Consider the following 16,904-nt stretch of genomic DNA (forward strand, 5'->3'; position numbering starts at 1 on the left):
CCTTCCAGGTTTTTTACACTAGCCAAAAAATGCTTACTTAGGTCTCTCTGGAGTAAATTTGTGTAAACTGGTCCTAACTCAGCCATGTGCTAGACTGGACAAACTAGATAAGACAAGATGAGATGGTAAGAATAACTCTTCTTCTCTAAGGTTACTGCACCTCCTAACATACCACATTTGTAGATAAGAAAAAGGGCTACCAAAACAGATAGCTCATAGGACAGACCCAGCTACCACCTAATTTCATTTTCTTTCATTTTTCCACAGTAAAAGACCACATCAACCTCCAGGAACATAAACAGGTCATGGAATCCTTAGAATTTAACATATTAAAAGCATTAGAGAGATATATGTACACACACACACACACTCATATCACATCATTAGGGACCCTGGATTTTCATACATCAAAGGAAAGATAAATGATAAACCACTGTGTAGTATGTCTAAAACTGAAATTAACCTGAGTACGAAGCTAAAAAAGCTGACCTGCAGCTAACCTCACTAGAGATAAGGTAATTGAAATTTATACACAGTTGACAATTAGTTTGAATGAAACAAAACTTCAATATCTTTTCAGAAAATATTTTTAGTTGTTTTGTTTGTTTGTTTGTTTGTTTGAATATCTTCAGTGAACAATTCAAAACCAGCAAAGATAATAGACATGGCATAACCAGGAACTATGTATGTGAAGCTAGAACTATATCTTCCCCATGTATATCTGTTTATATTTTCCTAAGCAAATGCTATCTACTTTTCTGTAACGAAGCCTCTCGGTGTCTTGAGGTCCTTACACAGTTCCACACTCTCATCTCTCAATATTATTTGTCTGAGTAACTTAATAGCAGCAGCAACTTTTGTCCCCATAGTATCTACTTCATTCTCCAGATAGATTTGAATCCGTGGAACAGCTGACTCAAACACAGATCCCTGTGGGCCTTCACTAGCAACCTCCTTCAACAGGATAATATAAAGATCGTGTCCTCAAGTCAGTACATGTACCATTTATAAATGGTAGGATTCACTTAATTTTTATATGTTCAAATTTTGCATCGAGACCAAGGATGTTGTATAGGGTTTTCAATAGTCTCTTAAGGGAAGCAGGCACCTGCACAGGGCAAAGTCATCCCCTCCTAAGACAGGTATCTTATATATATGCTCATAAAGATAGGACCTCTTTTCATTGACTACAGAAGTAACCTAGATGGCTGTGTTCCACACATTCATATTGTACATGAAGCAAGTTAAGATCTCTGCATTACTAAAGGTAAATCTTAGCATTTATTAACACCATCACTTTTTTTTTGTTGACTGCCACCTATATTTAAATACTAAAGACAAAACACTGTGAGAACAAATCTTCATTAAAAGTGCAGCATGTGTTCAAAATTCTAATTTATATGTCAGATGAAAGAAAAACTGCAAAGTTTGATCCATATAAAGTAGATAAAAATACAAACCTGCTTCAAAAGTTGAGACAATTACTGGAGAACTAGCCTTGCCTTCAAGGAGCGCAGCATTAACATCCCCCGTAAAGGCAATTATTACTACAGAGTACCTTGTAAATGCTTTTAAATCAGAGATTTCTAAGACTTTACCCTCATCATTTGTCTTCAGAAATTGAGCTTTATAATTGTCATTATCTACCTGTAAAATAATAATAATATTAAAAAAACAATCACAAGACTTGAAACAGCCAAAAGCAGGACATTATTAGTTGAATACCTTATTTAACTTTTATCTTTCTACTTTTCTAACCATTTACATAGAAGGGTTCACAAGAAGTCCCTAGCTACCAAGACTAAAAAGATGCACAGGGGAGTACGCTCCCATCTCACCCATGTGTTGCCTCTTTATTACTTCACACAGTATGGGATTAAGGAAATGGGCTGTTTGCTTGGTGCTGTCTTCCACCAAGCAAACATGAACCAGTTGGCAGACCCTGCTACTACTGGGCCAGGGGAGCTGTAGTGACCTGAAATGGGAATCAGACTAGGCAAAGACCCAGAAGATGAGCAGCTATATAGTAGAAAATTGTTTGGAAAACAAAAACAAAAAGAAAGTTGAGCAGCAATATATAATGTTGTACGACTGCAGAAAGTGCAGTTCCTCTTGGGATGTATTAATAGAAGCACTACTTATAAGACAGTGGGGAGGGAGTAATTCTCTCACTAAAAAAGCTGGAAAGCAGAAATAATTTGAGTTCAATCTAGAAAAGGGAGGATGGTGGGAGACATAGCAATAACTTCAAAATATAAAAAAAGACATTAATAAATCGAATATAATCAATTGTTTCTAGCATTCATGAAAACACAAACAGAAATTTTATCTGCAACAAAAAGAAGATCAGAATTAAAAATTACAAAAACTGCAATCATATACCTAGATATGTAACTCAAACTATAAGTTTAGTTAAAACATAGAACAATTTATTGAGGGTTGCTGACCAATTTTCAGCACTGGATATTTTTAAGAAAAAGATAATAAAGGAAGACTTTATGTACATTTGTTTCTGTGTTAGAGCAGGATATGGACTAGATTACATCTTGGGATCCCTATCATCCCTACACCTCAAATAATCTGTAGTTCTGTAGAAAAATCTACAGTGTCGGGCTTTATATTCTATTAATCACTTCTAATGTTAGCTTAAACATGGAGAAAAAGATAAAAATATAAGCTTTTCTAGTCTTTGATCAGGTATCATTTACAAAATTCTTTTTATGTCTATTCCCACCACTTCAGTTAATGATGTTTTCATTACTGTTTCTTCAGTGTGTAATTTGAAAAGAGGATTAGGTAGCTGTACAGTAGTTTTCCCACTGGATGAAATCTGTATTAAATGCAGCTGCTAAAACATTAGAACAGTTCAAGCATACCTTTTATTTGATAGATATGCATCTATCCCCACTGAGAATTAACCTGAACTAAACTTTCTGATGGACTAAACAGACATTCATTTCCTGGGATGGCCATCAAGAGCTGAAACACTTTTTCCTATATGACTATCAAAAATCTGGCATATAAATATTTATACAAGAGCCAAAAGACAATCACAGCACTACATCATTAAATGAATTTATATTCTTCCTGAAGTTTAATGGATCAGTTCCATCTTCCTTCATCATTTTCAGCAATATTTTATTCAGGACTATTTCTAATTACAGTAGGCAGCAGTACTACTTTTAATTATAATAGGCAGCAAGGCAAACTACAATATGACTTGGAGGAATAATAACGAGGGAGTACTTTTTAGTTTTTCCGACCTATAAAACCTCAAGGAACATCCTAGCAATTTAAACAGAACCCTAATACATTCACTAATGAATACTAATTACTACCTTTTAAGAAGAAAAACATCACAGAGTAGAAATCTGCAATTTTTCTGTTTCTGTGAGACTATTTTCATAAATCCTTAAAATAATCAGTTGAGAATTAAAATGAGTAAAGTTATACATACAGGAAGTTTGTGGAATTTGAAGACTTCATAAAAATTTTCCCACTGGGACAATAAAATATATACTCAAATTTTCACTGAAAAAGATTGTGACAACTTTATTTGCCTTTAAGAAGGAATAGATTTGTCCACTAAGATGATTATCTACAGAACTGACACCTGTAGTTACTGGTCATTAGACAGACAACATCTGATTACAAGTAATCCCTAAATATAATGCTAGGTATCTGAAATTTGGAAAAATATTTGGAAAAAATCGCCACTTTGTAAAAACAAAACCAAAGCCCTCCAAAACAGACATTTAAAACAGGTTTTTAAGTTTCTTCCAAATGGTGGCAGGCTCACAGGAAACATTCTATAGTTCATCTAACCTTCAGAATTTTTCTATTAATTATATTGATACGGTACTTAAAACATTTTCATAGTGTAGAATCAGATGACACTCTATAATGAAGAAATTATCAGATAGGGGAGAAATTGTTTAAATACAAATTGATTAAATATTACACACTAAAAAAATCCAGCTCTGAAAACTGAATTTGGAAGTTTTATCAAAAGCATGAAAATATTTTTTTCTGTTGGTGCACTATAATGCTGTTTAGCCCAAAGTGTCAGGAACTTTTCATGAGGAAAAAGTCTTCTAAAACTTTAGTAAAGGAGAAATAGAATTTGCTATGTAGATTCGAGTGATTTACACTGGGCCAAGGAACTATTCCTTCCCTGTTAGTATTCCCCTTGTTATTGTACATGCTTCATCCTGTCATACTAGTGCTGTGGTAAGTGTCTTCAGAACAGATTGCACTCTACATATTGTACAATGAAGTTAGAGGAAGAGAAAATAGCAGGACTACATATTACTCTCTCTTGTAACTTTACTGAGGCGCTTAAAAATATCTGGTATTTTTTACTGATCTTAGAAATTCTGATTGCAGAAAAATCTCAGCATTAATATTTGTATATATTTGTAATCTTATGACCAATTCAGAAACACTGAAAATATACACATTATAGTCTTACTTGCTTCTCAGAAAACTGAAAGAACTTTCTATTTAAAGCCTTCAAATAGTTTGAAGTAGCCTTCAATTTTTTTCCCTATTGTCTAACAGACTGGTTCAAGATATCTGAAGCTGCAAACAGCATGTTTTACTGGGTTAAGCCTGGTAAACTGCTTTCCATTTTCACTGATAGCCCTGTTTATAATTTCTGGAAGAACAGGGTACCCATATCCTACTTAAAACTTCTCATGTGCTCAAATTTAGAAAGTTTCATATCTTGCCACAGGGCAGGAAATAAGGTTTATTAATGGTTGTTTTAAGAAGTATTGTAAGGGTAGTAGAGGATGAAAAGAGAAAGGCCACTAGAGCTTTTCTCTTATGTCAGCCTTTTTTTTTTTCTTATAAAGATCAAGGAGAAAGAAGTGTTATTGCTGTGTTACCAAAATACAGCTAATTTGATGGACAGAACACCTAGCAGAAAGTGGGAAATCTGGTTTGACTTTAAAGTTTGCCCTCTGATGTGGTGTAACTTTGCTAGGTTCTCCAGTACGGTTTGTACAATCATGACAATGAACCTTTCCTACCTCTGAAAAAAAAAAAAAAAAAAGTCATTATTATTATTTTTACTGGTAAATAGCATCATTATTGTTAGAAAGAGGTACACCTCCACAAAGCTCAGCTACTGTTGTCCAGTATACATTCATAGCTACACTTAATTTTCCTCCGAGACCTCTTATTAGCACACATTTTTTTAATACCAAGTAATAATTTATCTCCTATTAGGAAATTTATAAATGTACAACTAATTCTTATGTGGAGTTTACATGGAAATTGACACAGTCATATTGCTTTTCAATATCTTGTTTTTCAGTCCAGTTTATGTCTGTTCTGTAATTTCTATAAGAATATCTGCTGTGGTATTTTTAGCACCAAACATCTGTATAATTGCCAACAACAAAACAGCGTTGCCTTACTGAGGTAATGTCTACGAGGTAGCATGTTGGTCCAGTAATGATAACAGGTTCACTCCAGCTGATATTAATACTGTGAGGAGATGTAGCTAAAACGGTCACATTTTCTGGAGGACCGTCTGGAGCTGTAGAAAAAAATATGTATGGGAATCATGACCAGAGAAGTTCACAAAAAAAACCCCAGTAATTTTAGTGGTCAGTAGAGATTATTTTTCAATTTGAAAATAAAATCTTTCACACATTTATCATTATATTCTGCCTAAATAATGATAACACTTTTTCCTTCTCATATATAAAGCATACAGTGTGATTTAGAATCACATCTTCCATTGCAATTACTATAACTTTTCTAGAGTATGAACTGCCTACAACTTGATCTTAAACTGAAATTATAGGGGTTTTTAAGTACAAGTTATTTATATGTATTGTAGATGACACAAGCAAAATATATACAACTATTTAGACAAATAGAAAAGCATAATATATTTGTTTATGTCAAATGAATTATTCAAAGAATAAGAAACTGTGAAAACATAAGGTCTTCTGCAAGCTAGAAAAAATTTCCAGCAATGTTGGAAAGTATTAGTACAAATAATTTTATCCAGAAAAAAAGAAATTTCAGGTTTCATTTCAACTTTTTCTTAACATGTTGAGAAACTCTGGAAAACACACACCAAAAAGTGATAAGAATTGTAAGCAGGCAATAATGTTCACATTAAGAAACGGGATTTTCCTAAAATTTCCTTTTGTCAAGGTGATATGTGAATTGACATAGTTATTTCTTATTAATGAATAAGAAACTAATGAAAACATAACAACAACACAGCATTTCTCAGTAAGTAGTATTGTTTTTTCATAACAACTGTGGTAAATTTCAGCAAAATAAAATTTGGAATAAGTGAAAAAGTGACAGCATATTTGTAGATAATGCCAGGACTTGGCTCCATGATGCCTTTTTTTGGGGAGGTCTACTACAAAAAAAGACAACTGTGATACATATCAGTGAACAGCCTGTTACAGAAGCCACAACAGATTCATACATATTCCCAGAACCTGGCTTCATGATGCCTTTTTTTTAATCTACCACAAAAATACAGCAATGATTAACACATATCAGTGAACAGTTATAAAAAAAAAACTATAAAAGTTATCATATCTATCCTAATGAGAAGATGCAGTCTCTTTTCTCAAACGTGATTAATGCATGAATATGTATTTTTTACCATCAATCATTAGGTGAGAGGGCTTACTGAGGAAAACTGAAGTGTATCCAAGGCTACTTAGTTTTTTAGGTAGAAACAGGTTAGGAAAATGAAAATGGAATGAGGTATGTAACTGTTGAAATTATGTGTGAAAGATTAATGAGGAGAAATCATAGAATCTTGCACTATGAAGGTGAAAATTTTGCACCACGGTTGCAGAATAAAACAGGAAGAATTGGGAGTTGATAGGGTGCTATGAAGAGTTTAGGATGTTGGGTAGAAGAGGTAGATTGCTGTGCTGGGATTAGCAGGAATATACTAGACTTTTTAGGCAGGATTAAATTAGGTCCTTGGAAGCAGTTCCCAAAAAAACTGAATAGCATGGAACAACTGAATGAAAAGTGTTACTGAATGAACTATGAAAGCACATGGGGAGTGGTGAAAGAGGAGACAGATCAGAGAAGGCTGGCTGTTGAGTGGGGAGCTAGAATAGATAAAACAAGATACAACAGCACGCATGGTCCCTAAAAACCAAAATTAGCACAAATTAAGTTTATTGTACAGGTAATGTGTGTCAGACTTGTTGCTCAGTGTCTTTTAGTGTAAAAAATGCTTTCAGTAATGATGGCAGTAGTATTACCTTTATCACCAGCTGAAATTTCTGAAAAACAGTACAAAATGACATATATAGCTTCTTGAGCCTTAGTTTCCAAATCAACCATTTCCAAATACAATTTTCCATTACTTTTTTTATAGCATCAATGAAGCATTTAATCTCTCGATATTTTTTTTCAGAAGCCACTTTACATTTCTTCATTAGACAAAGATGGTGTGAAATAATTTTAAAGCATAATCTAATCTACCAGTTATCCAACATGAAGTAATTTATATGGATAATTTCCACATGCAGTTTATATTTGATGCCTTTTTAGAACTTTGCAAGAAAATTCTAATTGAATATGCTGCATTTAAGATACTTATCTAAACTACATCTAAGCATTAATACCTGGTTTATTTTCATCATGAAAAGTACAATATCAGACATTAACTGAATGATACTGAAATTTAGAAATATTTTCTGAAATAACCTGTGCAATTAGAAACAAAACTAGAAAATGAAACGTGTCTATGTGTTCCACGTCTTGCAAAAAAAATCTTTCTAAAACCTGTGTTTGCTTCGGTGTGTTACTGCCACGTTCTGATTTAGGTTTGTTTGTGAAATGAATCTAGTCAATATGAGGCCATGATATCACTATACCCTTTCCCTTATAAATCACAGCAATTTACTCAGTAGAAATGACCTAGTCTTATTCTCTCATTCCCCCATAATCCAATCACTTCCTCTCATAAGCACTTTTCTCCTGGTTTTCACAATAATGCATTTTCTGTAACTAATAACCATCATTTCCTGATTATCATGCTTCTATCCTTGCACAGGAATGTGGGTCTTATGGAGGTCAGGGTCATCTTTCCCATCCATCTGTGTCCTGATGCTAAGGCAGCAGTTAAGTGTGTTAGCTTGAAGATAAGTCTGGATAGCCCATCATTTAGCATAACCCTCAAAAATAAGACTGAATATTCCAGTCTTCTAACAGAAATTCGTGCTTGCCAGTTTGGTTAAGACCAACTCTTTTATTCTTTTTCCCAACAAAAATTGTGTGAGGTTCAGGTATTTCATTTTATAATTACCTAGGTTACTTTTACCTATATTTAAACATTTATATCTTATATTAGGCCATATTTACTTTCCAATGTTTAGTTCTGAGAGAATGAAAGGAACAAAGTAAAACAAGTTCTCCCAGAAAAAACCTGCCAGAAGAAGGGGCATACAACAAGAGATGAAATCTCATTGCTTTTCACCACACAGAAACATTTCTTTAAGTATAACAAGCAACTGGGTATCAGCATGGATTGTGAAAGAAGGTGCTGAAAAGAAAAGCATAACCCTCTGCCCCATGCATCTATGTCCTAGCCTTCATGGGACATTCGAACATCTGGGATTTTCCTTTGTGTCCAGTATATCCTGGCATTAGGAGATTTGGCAGTTTACCAAAAAGCATTGCATTGTGTAACTGCACAAGATCCAAAATAAGGTCAGTGATCTCACTGCCATTAATTTTCCGCGTAACACTGACCCTTCAAAATGTTTTTTCTCTTAGAAAGCACAAGTTTGGCCAATCTTATAAATGTAAAAGTAAAACTTGGGATAAGTGCAGGTGTGAGGGAACAAAGTTTCCCTAGCTATGGAAAACATCTCTTGCCCTTTCCCTTATTGTGACACAACACTGATCTTCTGTACTACTAACTATACAAATCTAGGTTATGTTGAAAATATTTCATCTTGCAGTGTAGATTTGACTCTTGGGTAATCCATCAGCTAAGTAATAACAGTTCCATCAAACTATTTTATGAGTCAGTAGGACAATTCCTGTGAGGATAATCTGCAAAACAGAAGGCTGAATAGTTTATCTGTGCGTTATGAGAACTGGACTGTACTGAACAACCTATAACATTTTCCACAGAGTAACACTATAACCACACAGCCATCATTTTATCTGAAGCTTGCAAATGAGCTAAAGAATCTTTAAAAGAATTCCTGTAGCCTTAAATTTACTTTCATAATGATCAACTGAAATAAATAGCTAAGAACTTCACCTTAGTCACTGGATATTCAGAATTATTAGGTATTTCTGCTTTAGCACACAGTCAAATCCTCAGCACTTATAAAGAATATTTAGGGTTTCTGTTATGTAATTTTTGCTGTTATTGAAGTTTCATCTCTTTATATTCTGGGCAATGAGTCTAACAATTTTCAACTTAAATGCTGCAACTTCCTGAATATGAATATAATAACTGTAATATTTTCTTTAGGCTTGACAGAAGCACAAAGTACTGAGGACCCAATTATTTCTGAAGAAAAATCATTTGACTATTATTTCACAACCAATGTAACTTTCCCTTTGGCAGAAGCAATGTCTTACAAAGGTATTTCTTGAAAATCAGAAACAGTGTCTAACTTCTGCCCTCAAATCTGCAAACACAACTCCCATTGATTTTATAGGCTAAGTATTCAGGCTATTTTACATAGCAGCTAAGCACCCTTAAGCTCTAACAGACCATGTATATTGGCTGTGTACCAGCAGGCTAATCGAGAAGATGCTTGGCCCTGTCCATGAGGGAAAGGAGAGGGGGATCGACACCTGTTCTCTGGATACACTCTGCAAGGCTGCCCAGAGTGCTGGGTCAATTTTTCGTGCATCCTGAATTTCTCTTCCCTGATACAGGCAGTACCCTTTGCAAAAGAAAGAGGGGAACTTAGGTTTTTAGTCTGTAAAACAGTATTTCTAAAGACTAGTCTTTCAAAAGTGTCAGGTCAGACCTGTTCTTGCTAAAAATCAGTCACTGCTCAGGAAGGCTCCCAGCACTGCTGAAGCACACTGGAGCTGCCAGCTGGCAACTCAGCTGTGACATGTCACCTTCTTCTTTTTTTCCTCCTCAGCTGACTGCCATTACCCCACAAAAAAGACCAGCACAGCCATGATATCTGGAATAGTGCCCATGTTTCTTTGACTTCATGTCAGTGTGTTTCATAGGCAGCTCATCTCTTGATGTGTCACTGATTTAGCTCACAGGAAATTTGTTGCTGCCCACTTCCCTCACCACAGACATAGGCCAGCAGCCCCAGACACTTGGGCTGGAAGAACTGGTGGAACTTTCTAAACTACTATCCCACCACTGTTTGTTAAACCAGCTAATAGAGCACATAGGACATACTGCTGAGAACAACATCATCCCCTCAGTGGGACTCATAAGAAACTAGTTCTCACTTAAACCAGATTAACACTGTCCAGAGAGGAAATAATGAAAAGCATCCTAACTTTATGTGATTATATGTGTTTTCATGATCTGCCTCACCATCCAGTTTAAATCCCTAACCTTCCTAAACTCAGCAACAATTTTTTGAAAATAAGTATTTGTATATGTCAGCACCTGAGATCTATCCATCTAATAGTAAGAAATCTCCTCAGAGCTGTTGGCTCAAGAATTGCACAACTTCCGTTAGCTATTTTCTGCTCTACCTGGGGTTACATGGTTTTCTGATATTTTTTGTCACTTTTATTCAAAATATTACATTAATTTACAGGCATAGTATCCCCATAAGAACCACTGGACAAAGAAAGTTAAGTGCACATGAAAATGTCTCTGCAGCTGATTCCAGTAGTTCTCAGTCCAAAGGACTGCTTCTGCGCTTTATGTGAAAAAATGGGCTGTTGTGATATTCACTATCACAGTGTTCAAATCTCTTTGCCCTTTGGGGCTTAGCATGTCTCTATTGCAATTTGTCATCTGCAAATGAATATGACAATATTTCTTTACCTAATAGAAAAATTGTGATACATTTAAGGATAAATGGATGTATTACTGTACAAAGAGTGCACAGATACTATGTGTGGCATTATATAAACCCCTCCTGAATTCATATCACACGATTGTGAAAACATGAGTGGAACAAAATAAGTATGTGGACCACTGAAGTCCTCAGTACACAGCTGTTTAAGTCCTTGGTATCTCTATCATGATTACTTTGAAAGGGGAAAGGAGTGAAGGACCTGTGATTTAGTCAGGCCACTTATGGTCATTCTCAGTTGCTCTACATGGGGCAGAGGCTGGATATCAGATGTGCTCTGACCTTGGCTGGCTGTGGACTGGGAGGGGTCATAGGTCCCCATGACAACTGCCTAAATAATTTATGTTTCACATCCCTTTCTCTCAAATATCTAGTGATGACTTATCTGTGACAACCAATTCTTCTCTTACTTGGAAACTGAAATCCTCAGCTGAAGCATGGCAGTTCTAATATGTGTCATGGCAGTCCTGTAGGTGTTACATGGCTATTCTGATTTTTAATCACTTTAGGTAGATATGGTATTGGAAAGAAACCTTAATTTCTCTGAAACTACTTCTTAAATTCTATTGCCAGGAACATACACCTGAATTTCAGGAAACTGTTATGATGTTACTGAAGACTTTTAGTCAAAGAATTAAGAAAAAGACTGCTTTTCACTGACACACCCCACATGTGAAGATGTATTGAAAGTGGCATATCAACCCAAAATAACCAAAATTTAGACTTACCAATTCTAGACTGGGAGTAGGGCTGAGGAACAAGATTGTTGTTGGGTAAGCATTAAATATAGTAGAGCATACAAAAGGCATTAAAATCTGAAGCAGTGTCAAGCATGCATAGCTACAACATGATTTATATCATTTCAGATGTGAAGAGTTACAATAAATCCTTATTCACCACTATTGTAGGTCTATGAAGAAATAACATCTACTAAGTGTTCTTGCTTATTTAGGTAAATATCACATTGTTATAGCATTATGACACATATCAAACATCCTTACTTACAGCCAGGAAGTGTTTGCGTAGAAATCCAAGGTGAAGAACTGCCATAACCAACATTCGTACTGGCAGCAACTGCAAATCTGTACCATCTGTATTTTTTCAGTCCATATACTGTCTCTTCTATATGGCCATCCACCACATTTTCATATAAATATTGATACCTCTCATATTCAATACATTCCTTAGTTTCCCAGTCACTGCAGTAGATGGACCGTAGCTGTGTGGTAATCTTGTAGTTTTGAAAGTAGCCAAGGATAGATTTCGGTGATCTCCAATTCAGGGTCACACTTGTTGATTGTACATTGGAAAAAACAATATCCCTGGGAGCACTAGGAACTACAAATTAAAACACTTGTAAGATATCTTCATTTGAATGAAAAGTGATTGCAACTATAACCCTTTTATTCACGTTGAAAAATTATTTTAATAAGTCTGTTCAAAGACCAAAATTCAATTTCCTATGGTTAATAAGGAGTAATTCCTCTGGTGTAAATCCCACTGTACATATGTAGGTGGCATACATTTACTATAGCTTTTGAAATAAAGAAAAATACTTCTAGGTGCGGCATGCAGGGGCAGTCTTGAGAGGTGTGACATTGCTGTTGCTACATTTGGGGCTATGTCTCAACTGAGGGCGGGAATATCAAGCAAAGTTATTTTTGGCCAACCCATAGCATCTTCTACTGCTGTTGATTACTGGGATTCCTCACCTCTCACTTTTAAATACCCATTTGTCTCCTTCTCTCTTGGTAACACACAAAATCCTCAAGCAACACCTCAAGGTTTCATAAGCGTCCTGTTTCACCTTCTGTATGGAAAGTATCAATATATGTGATATGTGTGTCTATCTTTTATATAAGTGCTTTACAAGGTGTTGAGCAAACAACAAATTAAAAGAATGCCAACAGGAAGAGCTAAATAATACGGCAATACAAAGCAAAAAAAAAAGAAACTTCCCATGAACTTTGCTTCCATGTATTTATATACGTATGTATATGTGGGTATAAAGAGGTTATATTCATGTGCATGGAGACAGACGTAGTGCATGTATGTACATGCATACACATACGTGCACATTTATCCAGATCTATATATTAAGGCAACAGTGTACTCCCAGCTCTCACAGACTGGATGGAACATATGGTTTTGTGCTATATCACATAGTCATACAGTAAGCTAATATTATCCCTAAGACTCTGTAAGATAATACTAATACTCTCTATAGCAAAATCTGTGTGGAGAAATCAGCTCAGAAATCATTTTGTGCACTTAGCTTTAAAGAGTGCTTTAGAGTCTTTGGGGGAAGAAGTATTGCTGGTAAAAGAAAAACACATGATATATCCTCAAACTGAAATTGAAGATGCCTCAAGGTTTACATAAAGAATAAAAGGATCCCAGACCAACGTTACTGGGTAAGAAAGAGAAAACCTTCCATTTTCTTTCAGCCCTGTGGGAATATCTGATCTATGCTTTCATCTGTAACAATGTGTTTATAAAAAAACATTATAATATTAAAAGCTGAAGTCTCTCCACTAAGTATTTCTGTTTAACAAGAAATGTGAATTCTGAGTCAAACCAAGGTGTGACAACGAAAAGGTTGAGAAATTCAAATCCCTTCAAATGAGCCCAAAGCAGGTGGAGCCTTCAGGAGAGGAGCCAGGCACAGGAATTGTGGATGCTTCCCCTGTCTTTCTGCTCAGCTCTCACACACGCGTACACAACTGCGCAGCATGCAATAACCCCATATGCTCCTACTCTGCTACACACTCACCAGACACAAAACAAGAACAAACTGTCCAAGAAAAAAATCTTCACTAGAGACAACTTTCATCATCATACTCCATGCTATCAAAATTAAAGTTGTTTTGTTGTATTGTTATTAGTATGAAGAGAAGGACAGAAAGTAGTAAATAAAACCAAAACAGGAAGTAACATTCCTGCTTGATCACGGTTTTGGAGGTGTAGTACTCAATTTGTCCACTTTCAAAAAAATAAGCACTAAAATATTTTTGTAATAGCTGTAATAGCTCTACAAACTGTATTTGCTAATTGTGTAAATTACAAGAAAGGGCTTAGTTTGACTGTTAATTAATGGAAAATAAAGGCAGAAAAATGTTCGATAGTTGCTATTAAAAATATATCTATTTTTCCTTAAAAAGTCCTCTACTCTGTTGTAAAATAAGCTATTAGTATCTGTTAAGATACTGCAAAGAATATGTATCCTACACACTCAATTATAATGAGTGAAATAAAATTTAGCACCCAGTCTCACTCTGAACTTGAATTAATGCATTTTTAAGACCCAGTATTCCAGGAATTAAAAAATAAGTAATTCCAAAGACATTACAATACATAAAAATTAAAATAATTTAAGAAAATTCATTTCTCCTCCTTCTCACTCAGAAGAGATTGCTCTTTTTTTGATAAGGGATATGACCTCACCTTCTCAGGCACACAACTACAGAAACTCTTGCTGCAATAGGAACAGCCAGCACTGGCAGATTTGGAATAAAAGTGTGAAAATATGCAATATGGAGATGATGGAAACAACTGGCTCTAATGCCTCTTAGTCTACCTTTACTAATTTCCATCTGCTGAAAAGTGATTATTAGACTATACTCCAGTTTAAATGAAAGACTGGATCAAATACTGAAACAGGGGCTTGGAATAAAGTAGATAGTAGATAGCAAGTGGTTGCTTGCTGGTGCCAAGAGGAAGGCGGAAATATATAACTTCACTTGCACAACTGTGCAGCTGGCAGAGCCATGGCTGGCACAACTGCAGTCTGCACATAAAACAAGGCAGGTTAAAGACACTAGTCAAAGGTAGAGAGAGCAGTGCCCATGTTCTAGCCTGCATGGTGAGCTTCCCTTCTCAAGGAGACTACTCTCTTGCCCCAGTTTCAACATGGATGATGCCATCAGAAAGAACTGAGAGTTATAGACTGAGTCCATACACATTACCCCACAAGGCTGAAGATAGTATCTGTGATTATCCTGGTGAGTATCACTACATGAAAACCACCATTTTGAAAGATAAATTTGCAGGTACCATGATAACAGACAGATTAGACAAGTACTTCTTCTTTCATAGAAAAGCCTTTATTACTAGTTAATGTTGTCACTTTTCCAGTTTACTAAGACTCATATAAACAAAGTATTTCTAACCCACTAAAGGGTCAGCTGGCAGAAGACATACAAATATTTTCTCTGCCAGTGCCTAGACAGACCTTTAAATGGAATCAGCGCCTTAAACGTTAGTCAGTTTAAAATCTAGTCTCATTTTATCTCATTGCTTACAGAGACAAATCACATATAAGCGTAATCTCTTTTAGAACAAATGAGAAGACGTGATCTGAATCTTGAGCAAATCAGGTTTGCTCTGAGGGCCTCAGTGAGGAGCAGTGACACCCAGTGGCGCAGTGTCTCTTGCACTTGATGACTGTGTTCAGTGAGACAATTTCAAGACAACTATGCTATTGGATTACAGATACAAAGAGGATTACAATTACTCTAGCATGGAGAATCAGATTTCCATTCCTCAGGAATGACTAAAATTCCCCTAACTTTTTCTGTCCACAGATGGTACTGATTTGAACAAACCATTCCATGCTTCCTAGAGTAATCATGCAGCTTGTTTAAATTTTCTAAACATGACTCAACGATGATGAAGTGATCACTGTTCACACTAAAAACAATTAAGCCAAAAATTGCATCTTTTTCAATTATTTTTCCGATTAAATTGGAACTGTAACAAAGACTTATGTATCTGCTTTCATATACTGCTGCTTTGGTATGTGCCTAACAGGAACTTCATTATTATTCCTGGTTTCCAGAAAGGTGCACTTTAAGAAAGGGCATGAAAAAAGCTGTGTTTGTGGTGGTGTAGAACACTAATTGTCTAGGACTGTTCTCTGATTAGCTAGCTGGCATTCTAGTATTAATCTCACATTTAAATTTCCCAGGAATCAAGGGTAGGACCCCTTAAGTCTCATCATCATGTGTCGACATAGCACCTAGGCATATGGTGTAGTTGGGACTGGTCAATGTTAGGTTAATAGTTGGACTAGATGATCTTCAAGGTCTTTTCCAACCTAGATGATTCTGTGATTCTGTGATCACATAACTGACAGTCTTTCCCTGTTTAATTATATTGCATTTGCTGTAATTCAGCTAGCTCTGGGAGTAGGGAGTTTTTCTAAGTCTGAAATTTTTGATGCAATGTACTCCATAATTTTTCATTTAATAGCTTTTAATTCAGCTTCTGAAAGCCAGCCAGGGAGCTTGCAGGAAGGCTGGCTGTGAAATGCTGGTGAATTCAGGTTCAGGACTGGAGGAGGAATGAGGTATTTTCAGGTTCATCCACCATTGTTCACATGATGGCCAAACTCCAACAAAAAGTGCCTGAAGGCAGATGCACATGAGATTTTAAGCTCCTAAAGCCTATTTACGTGCCTGAACTCCCACTGAAGTTGACAGGAAGCTAAGCACCTAAATAGAAGTTACTTTCACAGATCTTGGCCCCAGTTCCCTATGCTTGTCTGGCTGCAATGCTAATCAGCCCTTCCAAAGCTGATGGACTGCTCTCACATTAGGTTTTTATTTGAGAACCTAAATGAAAGGAAATTCCTGGTAGAAAAAGAACCAGGACTGTGCAAGGACTCAGACCAAGTTGAACTGGGCCAGTGAAACTGGTTTAAACCAACAGAAATATTTGGTAGAAAAAATCTTATTCGCAATGCAAAGATAACCTAAGGGCAGCAAACACAAGCAAAAAAAATCTACTGAGAAAAGAGAGAAGTTACGGCTTTCTGTAAAGACCTCTCTGGAAAGCAATGACTACAGCTGCACGGGCGGGAACAGAAGACGGTAA

The 16,904-nt window shown here is 35.9% G+C and overlaps 1 protein-coding gene across 1 annotated transcript in view; it reads right to left on the bottom strand.

Annotated features, from left to right (window-relative positions):
• PTPRQ (protein tyrosine phosphatase receptor type Q) overlaps positions 1 to 16,904 on the bottom strand; it is a 108,878-nt gene that overhangs the window by 37,926 nt on the left and 54,048 nt on the right. The window contains exons 26-28 of the mRNA XM_074901491.1: positions 12,036 to 12,368; positions 5,424 to 5,545; positions 1,461 to 1,647 (exon numbers count right to left, since the gene is read on the bottom strand). Of these exons, the coding sequence (XP_074757592.1) occupies positions 1,461 to 1,647; positions 5,424 to 5,545; positions 12,036 to 12,368 (642 nt within the window). The remainder of the gene's footprint in view (positions 1 to 1,460; positions 1,648 to 5,423; positions 5,546 to 12,035; positions 12,369 to 16,904) is intronic.

The sequence above is a fragment of the Athene noctua genome, chromosome 3 (assembly GCF_965140245.1).
Source record: "Athene noctua chromosome 3, bAthNoc1.hap1.1, whole genome shotgun sequence".
Classification (NCBI taxonomy): domain Eukaryota; kingdom Metazoa; phylum Chordata; class Aves; order Strigiformes; family Strigidae; genus Athene; species Athene noctua.